General features: G+C 40.9%; 1 protein-coding gene across 1 annotated transcript; it reads left to right on the forward strand.

Moving 5' to 3' along the window:
* Positions 1 to 12,060, forward strand: LOC139297405 (nuclear receptor coactivator 7). The gene is made up of 15 exons (XM_070920054.1): positions 1 to 182; positions 2,337 to 2,533; positions 2,800 to 2,879; positions 4,608 to 4,754; positions 5,264 to 5,425; positions 7,354 to 7,485; positions 7,579 to 7,763; positions 7,860 to 8,227; positions 8,313 to 8,472; positions 9,078 to 9,273; positions 9,385 to 9,501; positions 10,335 to 10,487; positions 10,589 to 10,684; positions 10,867 to 10,940; positions 11,031 to 12,060. Exons 1-15 carry the CDS (start codon positions 82 to 84, stop codon positions 11,164 to 11,166), a joined length of 2,304 nt encoding a protein of 767 aa, XP_070776155.1. The 5' UTR covers positions 1 to 81; the 3' UTR covers positions 11,167 to 12,060.
* Positions 12,061 to 12,138: the final 78 nt, after the last annotated feature.

Here is a 12,138-nt window from a genome sequence, read left to right on the forward strand (position 1 = left end):
AGGAAGGATGCCAGCTGAGCCCCTCATCCCTCTGCAACTGCCACCGCTGCCAACGTCAAACTAAAAAGATAAACGCAGAAAATGGCTCAGTCTGTGAGGAGGCCCAAGACCCCAGGAGCCATGGACCACGAGCCCCAGAGGGACAAGACCAGGACCAGCTACTTTGGCAACGTCAAGACCAGGTTAGGCCTCTTAAACACATGGATTACTGTAAAGAAAACAAAGGGGAAAGCTCTAAGTGGACATGTGACAAGTTTGGCTGCCATTTGCTTCTTAGATTTAAGCACGCTACAATTCACTCTTTCATTATTCTCTGTTAATTTCATAAGAAGGGTAACATGTTCAGATTACCACTAAGCATGTGTCATGCCAGACTACAATACAAAAAGGACAGCTTTTTTTTTTTTTTTTTGCACAAAATGCACATTTTCCTCAGCTGGTTTCAGCCACTGTCACTGAAGGACTCCATCATGTGGGTGTGAGCATCGGCATGTTGCTAGAAACTCACTTCCCTGGCCATTGCACAGACAACTCCCACTCCCCTATAAATAATAAACTTTTATATTTATATAGCGAAAACAACAAAGCGCTTCACTGACATAAAAACAGAAAATACACTGTGCAATTTATAAACTAGACTAAGTTCATTACAGTCAAGAAATAGAAATATAGATAAAAGTTAATGAATAAAAAATAAACGAATAAAAGCATAAAACAAAAAGAAAAACTAACTAAAAAACGAAAAGCCATTTTATAAAAAATGAGTTGAACCCCTGCAAGGAAAGGGAAAATCCACCCTAAAATAGAATTTATATTTGAACGTTCATTCTTGACCTTCACGAGCAGTACATGTACAGAAATGATCCAAGCTTAATGAATTAAGTCTGAATGAAGACCGTGAGATGTGGTGGAAAGCTACAAAAGCTAGTAAGTGGAGCTTTGAACTTCAAAACTCTTCATCCACATCTTACATCCAAAATGCACGAATGCAACCAAAACACTTCATGCACACCTCAGAATCCACTTGTCTGCCAACGGTTGCACTTTGTCACTCATTATATATTTGTCCTAAAAATCACTAACGACAAGTAGCATTACACTTTATGTCACTATTGACTTTGTAAAAGTATCTTTTATTTATTTACTTTACTTTTAAAAAGGTCACTTCATAATTGCATGGATTATAGGAATGATTCCAAGCGCACAAAATGAAACTAAAGTAATTTCAGTAATGAAATACAAAACTATATGTACACTATTCATGATTGTATAGGACAGCTGCAGTTATAGAAATACAACTGTGCTAGTCAATGCTGTCTTCTGCATTTGGCCGCAAGTTCTCATCCATATCACACCTTCTGTCCTCTCTTGCAAGTCACCTGGGAAAGGATTTTTTTTTGCCTTCCTGATCCATCCCTGGCAATCTTCTGCAGATATGTCCAGACATGCAGCATTCATTGTGTCCACAAGGACATCTGATCATGTGGCTGGTGGTCATAAACTTTCCACCTCCACGAGGAAAAGATTTCCTCAGAGATCGTGGAGGTTAGGTGGAAGGAAAAGTGACGCTATTCTGGGATGCGCTGTAAACCACTCTCACTTGAAGAGAAAAACCTTCTGGATTCTGCCTCACTTGCCCCCTTTCCTCACCCGGCACAAGTCTTTCATAGAGGTCATCAAGGAATGCAAATAGGTGCTCAGTGTCCCAATTTAGGAGTTCATGCATTTATTTTATATGATATTATATTATATATTTCTTTTTAGTTGTGTTAGGTTTTTAATTTAATTTGAACAGTTATATGATAGTAATTGTATGAAAACGTGCAAAATGGACTGTAGATATACAGAGGTTTGGTGGTGGTTGAGTTAGAGTGATATCTTTAGGTTTTTGAATTTGAAGATGTGCCTTTTGGTGACTATTTTATTTCATAGACCAACCAATAATCGAAGAGTTGAGAAAGTATTCCGCAGATTAATTGATTATTAAAATAATCGCTAATAGAATTGATATTTTCTGTAGTATTATACACCTCAGTATCCATTCATGAGTTTGAACCTGTAGCAGAGACTGTGGAGATCATGTCATCAATAAAGAAATGTAGCAGCTGTTTTATAGACAGTGATATAAATCATACATCCTATGATACAATCACTACATGATTCCAGTGAAGTGGCTTTAATGGAGTAAGAGGACATTTTATAATTTACATGCACTGTTAGTTCTGACATGCTTCAGTGTTTTAGAGGATAAATTCAGACTATATATGTGTGCAGATGTAACTTTAATATAGTGTAAGACATTTTGCTCTGTTTTCTCCGGTCTCTCTCTCTCTCAGGCTGGGCTCCAAGCTCCCTCCTGGCGTCTCTCAGCCTCCACAGTTCGCTAAGCGGCCCTGGGAGACACAACCTCAGGCCCGAGTGATGCAGGAGTCCGCAACCAGCAGCCAGTGGCAGCACCAAGCCACTGCGGGCCGCCCTCTGAACCACATCCCCCACATCAGAAACCCCAAACTGCGGCAGTACTACCTGCAAGGTGCTCCTGCAGTGTTTGATATCCCCGGGCAGGGAGCAGGGAAAGAAGTGGCTCTGGGATGAACTCCAGCTTGAATTTACATTTTATAATTCTCACACCGAGCATGTTGGCAATTTCATGTCTTTGCATAAAGTTATTTTCATACAGAGAGGAATGGCAATGTATTAATCCTGTTAGGAAGTGGTGATGAGGCTCTGCTTCCTCATGCTTGTGCAGTGCTCAGGATGTTTGTCACAAGGCATTGACTTGTTTTTCGTGACTGACAGGGACTTCATGGGATCTAAACAATGCTGCAGTGAAGCAAGAGCCTATGACCAGAATGTCAGATGACAGCACAAGCAGCAGGGTGAGTCACGTGTTTTTGTTTTTGACTTTTCCGACTTTTTTGTGCTTCTTGTGTGCATTTAGGAACTCAGCTGGGGCATCAGGTAAGAGAGGAATTGGGAAGTTGGACAGACAGATAAAGGATTTATCGCTGCATCTATAGATCATGTGATTATTCAAGCTGGAGCGAGCATGGCGATTGGCTTCATAATTGATGGGCTTGGAAAAGCTTGATAAACAGCGTCCAAGGTTCAGAGATGTCAGAGCCGCTCTCTCGACCGTCATGGGAAAACTGTTTCAGAGCCTCTACAACAAATACAGCCGGAGGAATGAATATTCAGATGTTTATTCTAAGGTATTTGTCAGCAGGGTTTTTGTAAATGTGAATAGAGTTGATTTTTCTGTGATGGTCTCTGTATTATCAGGAATCTGGAAAGGGCGTTAGTGCTTATTACTAAGTGCTCAAGTCTGATTTGTGTGACCTTTGCTTGGAGATTTACCACATCATCCATGTTCAAGTCATTCACCTTTTGCAGCTCAGTGATTTTAGCTGCACGTCCTCCTTGTTTGTGTTTGTAGTCTCAGGAGTGCATGTTTTTCTTTTTTTATAGACAATTGTCATGCATATATACAGTGCTTAACAAATGTATTAGACCACCACCCAGTGTAAGGTGTTTGCCACCACTGCCCTAAATTAACAGTATTGCTGATTACCAAAATATTTTATGTTTCTGTAATGGTTAATCCACCAGTATGTGCAAGCCAAGCTCTTTAATCAAAATGATATCTTTAATGCTAAAATATAATTATTGTTGTTCTCAAATTCTCAAATTTACTGTTTTACAAAAAAGCAGAAAAAAATAGTAACGCATATTGATATTTTTTGATTGAGATGCCAAATAACAGTTATTTACTTGCATTCCTGAACAGAAAAATTTGTTTTGTGGTTGCAGGAATGCAAGCTGTTATCAGGGCCAAAGGAAGTCATACAAAATATTAAGATTTCTGGTTAATATATGTGAATAAGGACTATTTCGTTGTTCCAGTTTGTTATTTGCCTAATAAATAACAATACAATTTTTAGTTTGAAACAAGTTTTTGACAGATTTCTAAAATATTTGTGTTTTCTCATTTTTATGACAGGTGGTCTAATAAATTTGTTAAGCACTGTATATGTACAAACACACATAGTTTATGCCTAGACGAGCTGCACATGCGCACATACACATCCAGACACATCCAGACGCTCACACCCACACAAAAGCACAGTTTTTCTGTGGTCGGTCGCATAATCTGTCAGGTGCCAGTAATCTAATTTAGGTCAATGGATCCATCTGTCAGTGGAATCGCAAACAGTAATATGTTTTATTCAGAGGTTCATGTCTAATCTGATCTGATTCTCAATTAAACTGATTTTAGAGTGGAGGCACCTGCACAACAAATGGCAATAAGTGTCTGTGTCCATAATTACATTAAACTGGTGGTAAGTAGAGCTCTTCGATATTCCATTTTATGTCCTTTCCTGCACTAAAAAAGAGCAGTGGAGTTTATTCACTCCTGCACAACTGAAAGGTTTCTTCCACATGTTGTTGGTAGAGTCTAGGACACGTCGCAGTTTTGAAGATGGATGCAAAAAAAAGATGTTCACTCCAAAACAAACTCCGTTGTCTTACACATGAATAAGGAATAACTCCTTGTGTGATCAGATTTGAGCTTCTGCTGAAAGTTTCCTTGTGTTCGTGTGTTTTAGGGTCTTTCTGGGGATACGGTCTTCAGCATCTCATCTCAGTTCAACAGTAACGGTGTGTCCTCAGCAGAAGAGGGCAAAATGGGTCACCGTCCCTCCCTCTTCTCCTCAGATGTGCCCTCCTCGTCTGCTACCCTCATCCCTCGAGAGGTGAGAGTCAACTGTAACATGACGGCGCCTGACATGTGACGCACTAATTAAGTGTGTATGTTATATGTGTAAAAGGATGGCGCTGCTTTTTTTGCCTGCTGTTGTGGACTGGATTTGCAATGTAAAACAAGAGCTTTCCCCTCTCTTCCTTCTGACTTCAGCTGCAAGTATTTAGCTTCAGGCAGGAAGTGTGTTGCTCCATCTGAAACCCATTCGGGCAGCCAATAACTCACCCTGAAACCTATCCTTGTTATATTATCCCAGACTTCACTAGCTGTCATTTTAATGCCGTACATTGTAGCTGTACAAATAAGCTTCCAGACCCTCATCCACAACCCTCATGTGTCATAGAGCTGAGATGTGACTACAAACAAAGAGAAGTGGGTAAAAACAGGCCTGTAGAAAGGGGAAGTGTCGCCTCTTGTCGCCGTGTTGTTCAGTGTATCTATTTCAGTGTCAGAGCTATTCTTATCATGGCTTCCATTCTGAAGCAGCTGGTCGTACCGAAGGGAAAAAACTCTTCCACCGGTCAAGGATTGTCTCAGCCAGAACTGGGCCTGGACTCTGATCCTAACTCAAAGGGAGAGGTGGAGGCGGATCCGGACTCTTTGGATACATTTGCCGCTCAACCTCATTCCCCCTCACCAGAGGCAGAGTATGACAAACTACTGGTGAGGACAAAACTTCCTTTACTGCATGTTCTGCAATTTAGAAAACACTGACTTTACGCTGTTTTAAAACATACATGTGTGATTGAAGTGAAGTGCAGTGGTGGAAAATAACTAAGTACAAAATTTGATAAAGTAGTGTGCTACTTTATACTTTATACTACTTCCTCTGCTATATTTCAGAGGGAAATATTGTACTTTTTACTCCATGACATTTGTTTGACCACTGTAGTTACTTTTCATATTATTCTTTTAAGATTATGTGTTGTTTGTTGTTTACATAAAAACATATGATAAGCTGCTAAAACACATTACATTGATGAGCATTCAATTAGTGGTTTCCTGTCATTTTGACCAGTTTCACCTCTAAACTCTTCTGGTTTCATTTTAATAACTGTTAAAAGAGGTCAGATTAAGCAATTATTAACAAAATAAAAGATTAAAGAAGAGTCCAAAAGATTTTGTTTTTTTTCTTCTTTTCTGCTCCATATATTATCTGACGACCCCTCAAATTATCTTATGACTCTTTGGATGGGCCCGACCCCTAGGTTGGGAACCAGTAGATTAAACTACCTAACTGTATATAAAGTAAATAAACTGGTTCCACCTCGACCGGCTACAACAGTAAAATGCTTCTTACATATCATATACATCATTATTAACAATCTATTAATGTCATAAACAGCATTACATCAGTCACAGGAGACATTTTACTGCATAATGAGTCATTTTACTTTGATAGCTTTGGTACATTTTGCTGATAATACTTTTGTGCTTTTACTTAAGCAGGATTTTGAATACAGGACTTTTACTTGCACTGGAGTATTTTGAAACTGTGGTATTAGTACTTTTACTTAAGTACTTCTTCCAGCACTGTTAGAGAGTAGGATAGGATTTGGATTAAATAATATATTGACCTTTTAATACAACAACTGTTACCAAGGTGCCAAGGTTGTATGACGGGACTTCAATTCAGCAAAAGCAATCACTTTGTTTAGTACAATGAAATAAGTAACATAATATGACAGATTCTTTCCAGTCAATTAATAAAAATGTAGAAGTGCATTCAGAGGTTTGTAAAGGTGGTGCAGGTTTTCCACAGCCAATAAAATACATTTAGTATATAAAAAGAAAGGAATCAATTACAAAGAAACAGAGATTTCTTTGTAGTTAAACATATTGTATCACATTTAGTGTCTGTTCATGTTAATGAGGTTATTAGCTGTGGTGAAGAAAAATGAGCCGTGGAGGTTTTCATCATGGATTTAATGAACGGAACATGTTGCCGTGGAAACAAGACACAGTCATCGAAACATTGCAGTGCTGAGTGCAGACTGCAAACAAACCAGCATCAAACCCTGAGTTTGTTGAAAACTGTATGTTGAGGACTGAAATTACAGAAACATAATGAAGTTGACGTTAGCTTTGGTGTCACATCTTTTCTGCACATACGCATGAAATTCTGGAGCTTTTTCTGAATGGAGATAAGAAGTGTTTTCATCACACAGAAAATGATACAGATACAAAAAGCACATTTTGGACTAGCTTGATTTGTATATTGCAGTAGCTGCAACAATTATTTTCACTGTTGATTAATCTGCTGATTATTTTCTTGATTAATCGATTAATCATTTGGGCTATAAAACGTCAGAAAATAGTCCATCACAATTTCCCAAAGCCCAATTAGTCTTATTTGCTTGTTTTTTCTGACTAACAGCCGAAAACCGTGTCCCCAGAAAGTTTTCTATGATAAAAAACTAAGAAAATCGGCCAATATTTATATTTACGAAGCTAGAAACAGTACATTTTTTCTTAAAACATGACTTGAATTTAATTAATTGTCAGGGTTGTTGTGGACTAATAATTTCAGCTCTTGTTTTATCATAAGGCACACTTGTTGTTAACGCTGATACAATATGTGGCGCTGACAGGATGTGGAGGCGGTGCCGATGCCTGATGGACAGCTCTGCTTATTGGCTCTGCCACCAGAGTGCTGCCAAGGGGAGGGGCCAGAGGCCATGCAGTACCTCAAACTGATTTGTCGCTACATCACAGACCGTAAGGTGGGTGTGAACAGCACTCACGTCTGACCTCAGTTTTCTACACCTACAGACATTTGTAGGCTCACGTCAACACTTCCTGTCTCTCTCTGTTAGGGTGTGGTTTCAGGCATCCTGTTGGTGACTTCTAATAAGATCTTCTTTGACCCGTGTAAGACGCATCCTCTGGTGAAGGAACATGGCTGTGAGGAATACCTCCTGTCTTGCTCTGTTGACAGTCTGGCATCTGTCTCCTTCTTCTCCGACATCTCACATGTTCACTTCAACACGTCCCAGCAGAGGTCAGCAATGATTCACTGTTCCTGAACAACACACACACACACACAGACTCAGATTACAAAAGTCAATACAAGCGTTTTTTATTCCTTTTTTATTAGGAGAAGAGGAAAGAAAATTTTCCAGAAGTTGAAAACCGCCAAAAGGCGAGCAGGCGGTTTCTCAAACCAAAAGGGGGAGTCGGTCCCAGCTCTGGTATCTGCGGCTCCATCAGATTTGTCCAGTCTGGCTCTGAGCCTGACCAAAGAGGCTTCCGGAGAGGAGGAGGAGGAGGCAGAGAGCCGAGACATGGCGGAGGCCGAGGGGGAGCTTGATAGCAGCCCGCTGGAGGTGCTGTCGGAGGGGTCGGTAGGCGTCCTGGGAGTGGCCGTCCTGAGCAGTGCTGCCACCTTCTGCTGTGGAGGTCCGGAGGCAGCGAGCAAAGTGAAGGCGGAGCTGCTTCACACCTCTGTGAAGAGTCAGACTGCAGGTGTGAATCATGACCTGTCTGAGAGATGGTTTATTTTTCTTGTTTTCATTTTCAGGTCAAACCCTTGTTCTCTGTTGACTTTCAGTGCCTCGGAGGTCGTCAGCTGGCAGTCCCGGGAGTCTGATGTTTGTGCGGCTGCGGGCTCAGCCGTCTGCAGGGAAGAAAAAGGGTGTAGGAGGCCTTCAGCTGGGGTCGGCCAGAACTTTACCCAGACGGGATTCCTGGCTTGCCCTCTCACAAGACAGGTACAGTAACTAATGGCAGAGAAATGTATATGGACAGTTGGTTTTTAGTCCCGATAACTCTGGATCCTACATTTCCCATAATGCAACCCACCCAGTAGCAACTTTCATTAGACTCTCCCCGCCCCTAAATAAAAACTTCATTCAAACCCCACACATCCAGCTGCTCAAACTGCTCATTTCAGGTGAACATTTACTTTCTCTGTCTGCAAATCTCTCATCACTCAGTAAACATTATCAAAACAAAAACATTACCTCGACTACAGTGAAAGTACAAAGGTAGCTCTTTTCAAAATAAATCAGTTAGTTACATATGACCACTGTGAAGGGGCGAGTAAGGCATCCAAGCAGTTACTATTTAACAGTGTCTATTCCACTATATTTAATTCACAGATAGTTACTTGTTACTTAGATTAAGATTTGATTTACAAAACGTGAACTACCTTAGTTAAAGGAGAATCACTGGTTTGACAATATATTCATAAAAGTACATGAAAAGCACAAGTTGCATTCAAAAGCTCCTCCTGGTTACGTCACTTGTTGACGCAGCAGTCAGGGATGTTTGTCATTTCAACATGTCCAAGCGACTGCTTTCTTTCCCCCTGCAGCTCTGACGAGCTGTATGCCTACCTTACACACTGTCGACCAGACTTGTGTATACTTGAGGGGGGAGAGGAGGAGGGGGAGGCGGACCGTGACGAAGAGGAGTTTGTGCTCATTGAGGACAAAGAGGAGGAGGAGGAGGAGGAGGAGGAGGATGAAGAGGTGTTCCAGAGGCACCGCAGCTCAGGGGACGACTGGGAGGCAAGTGTTTAGTCTCACGGGAGAGAATTGCCTCTTGATGTTCTAGAACAAAATGGCTGCTATGTGTTGTTTTGTTTTTAATGTATTTAATGTGTTTTCATGTCTTTGCAGATGGTGTTGATGGAAGAGAGCGGGGACAAGCCGACCCTGGTGATTGACAGGGAACCTGAAGGACTCCTTAACATCGTGGAGAGCAGCCGCATTTTAGAAGCTTCACATGTCAGAGAGGTGAGTGACACACACACTTCACACACCTCCAGGGCTCTTAGTAACCACAAGCTACTTTCAAAATAACTGTTTTCTAAATCATGTTGCACCATTAAAACTTTTCTGGTATTTCCCCAAAGACCCTTTTCTTACTTTTAACAATGAAAAAACTACTAATAATGAATAAAAAAAAAGTCATGTTGACAGCATTTATGACTAATTGTGATTTCAATTGGACTTTGAGACTTTAGTAATGTCTAGATCGGTCGATAGGAGACATCTGTAGTGCTGTCCAATAAAAAGAACATGCACGTAGAAGTCTCTCCCCTGTTTCTATAACATTCTGCATATCTCAGTTACAAAAAATCTGTGATGATGATGTTTTAGACACTATTTTGTCACAGACTGAGAGTGAAGCAACTGTTTGCGTCATTATTAAACAGCATCTCAATCAAGTGTCAGTCAGATATGTCGACCAAATATAAGGTTTCTTCCCCTTTAAGGGTAGAGAGTGTTGTGAAGGGACATTTGTGACATGTGATTTCATAAATAAAATTGATTTTACTTGACTATAATCCATATTACCTGTTATACCCTTCCCTCTATACAGTTATATATATATTAGCAAGCTAGTTTTGTCAGTTGGTTCAGTCAGCTATTCAACGGTTAGCTACACCTGGGAGATAGGAGGTTAAATATTCAACAGCTTGTGCTACAACAAGACTACGTTAAAACCAGAAGAGCTGATGCAACCCTGATGTCTCCAGAGCCAGAGTAGAAGAGTGGGCTGATTGTTGTGTTATGCTAATTTAGTAGTTAAAATACCCGTCTCTCCTCCTTTAACCTTTGCTCAGCTGTGTAAGGAGCTTCCCCCCAGGACAGTCGGCCACACCTGGCAGCTGGCTTACAGCACGTCCCGTCATGGCTCCAGCCTCAAGTCCCTCTACAGAAAACTCAGTGCCACAGACTCCCCTGTGCTTATTGTCATCAAGGACGCGCTTGATGAGGTAACACCTGCCGTACGTTATTGCTAACATCAATTATAGATGTTTTAATGTATTTTAATTGTAATTATTTTGTTATTGTGGCTGTGACTTTCCTCCATCAGATATTCGGGGCCTTCCTCTCTCACCCTCTGAGGCTCAGTGAGACGTTCTACGGCACAGGAGAAACTTTCCTCTTCATGTTGCATCCTCGCTTCAAGGTGAGACACCTAACATCACAGAGTGATACTGTAGTTCTGTTAGTTCAGCCAATATGTGAAATTTCTGCTGAACGTCACAAATTCTGCATTTTGTGTAAGGTCAAAATGTCGGAAAGTCATTCATAAATTACCTTAAACTGCTCTAATTAAAATCATGAGGGTAATCTGCCGTTTCCCCGCAGTGCTTCAGATGGACTGGAGAAAACTCCTTTTTTATTAAAGGAGACTTGGATTCCTTTGCCATTGGTGGTGGCAGGTAATGCATTCAATTCTATGTACTCTGTTCTGTCTGGAGTCTATTCAGCATTTGTCTTTACTACGACTTTGTCTTTGTCTCTTTCCGCAGTGGTCATTTTGGTCTGTGGGTGGATGAGAACTTGTACCTGGGTCGCAGCAGCCCCTGCTACACCTTCAACAACTGCTGCCTCTCGGAGACCGACGACTTCCGAGTCATGGAGCTGGAGGTGTGGACGTTCAGCTGAAGAGAGGCCGAGTGGCCGCCGAGTTTCTCTTTGACTCACCTCGTCCCCACTGATCAGCTTTATCAAGACAGCATTTATCACTGAGCTAAAGCAGACACAGCCGCTCATTCATCTTGTGGTAACATCCATGTAAAAAAAAAAGTAAATCAACTACAAACTGCTGGATTTATCCGTGTGATTAACTGCTGTGGATTTTAGTGAACTGAAATGAACTGATCTTGAGCCGCTCGATGTCCCAGTGTAGGGTTTAACGGTGGACTGTCTCATGGTAGACTCATTCCTGTGGGTTTGCCGACCGAACTGAGTTCAACTGAGCTCAACTGAGCTGAGCGGAGCTCAACTGTCATGAAACTGGATTTTTGGATGGAGTTGGTTACAAGTCTCGGAGACTGCACTTTGCTCTTAATGTGAACCAGTAACATCATGATATCTCATCATTTAATATGTGGACACAACGGTACACCTGTCTTCATAGGGAATGCATGCCCCCACTTTTATATAACTGTGTTCAGTTAATGCTGGAAAACCATTAGTCTTCTTATGAATAGATTTCTCTATGGAAAAACCAAACTGCACGTGCACAGCCCACAATACAAGCTCCTTTCATCTGACACCCGAGTTTTCATCAATAAGTGTCAAAGACAGCAGAAATGAATACTTAAAATAATCACTTGGAGCTTTGAGAAAAGCTTCTCAGTTGGCACATCTGTCCTTCTAATGGGTCATAGTCTCGCTCATGGCTGACTCATACACCGCTGTGGTTTCTGAACATGAAAGGAAAAGAGAATTACTTCGAATCAATCAACTGTATCCGTATCATGCTCTCCCTCCGAAAGCTTGATCTACTTTGCTTCTACTTTGTAGATTAGTTAATAAAATTCAGCACAAAGTGAACATTTAAACTCAAATGTTTGTATGATTGATTGTTAAAACTGTGCAGTGCCACATGTTGCCAAAAAGAACACAATTCAC

This window comes from Enoplosus armatus, chromosome 15, assembly GCF_043641665.1.
Source record: "Enoplosus armatus isolate fEnoArm2 chromosome 15, fEnoArm2.hap1, whole genome shotgun sequence".
Lineage (NCBI taxonomy): Eukaryota > Metazoa > Chordata > Actinopteri > Centrarchiformes > Enoplosidae > Enoplosus > Enoplosus armatus.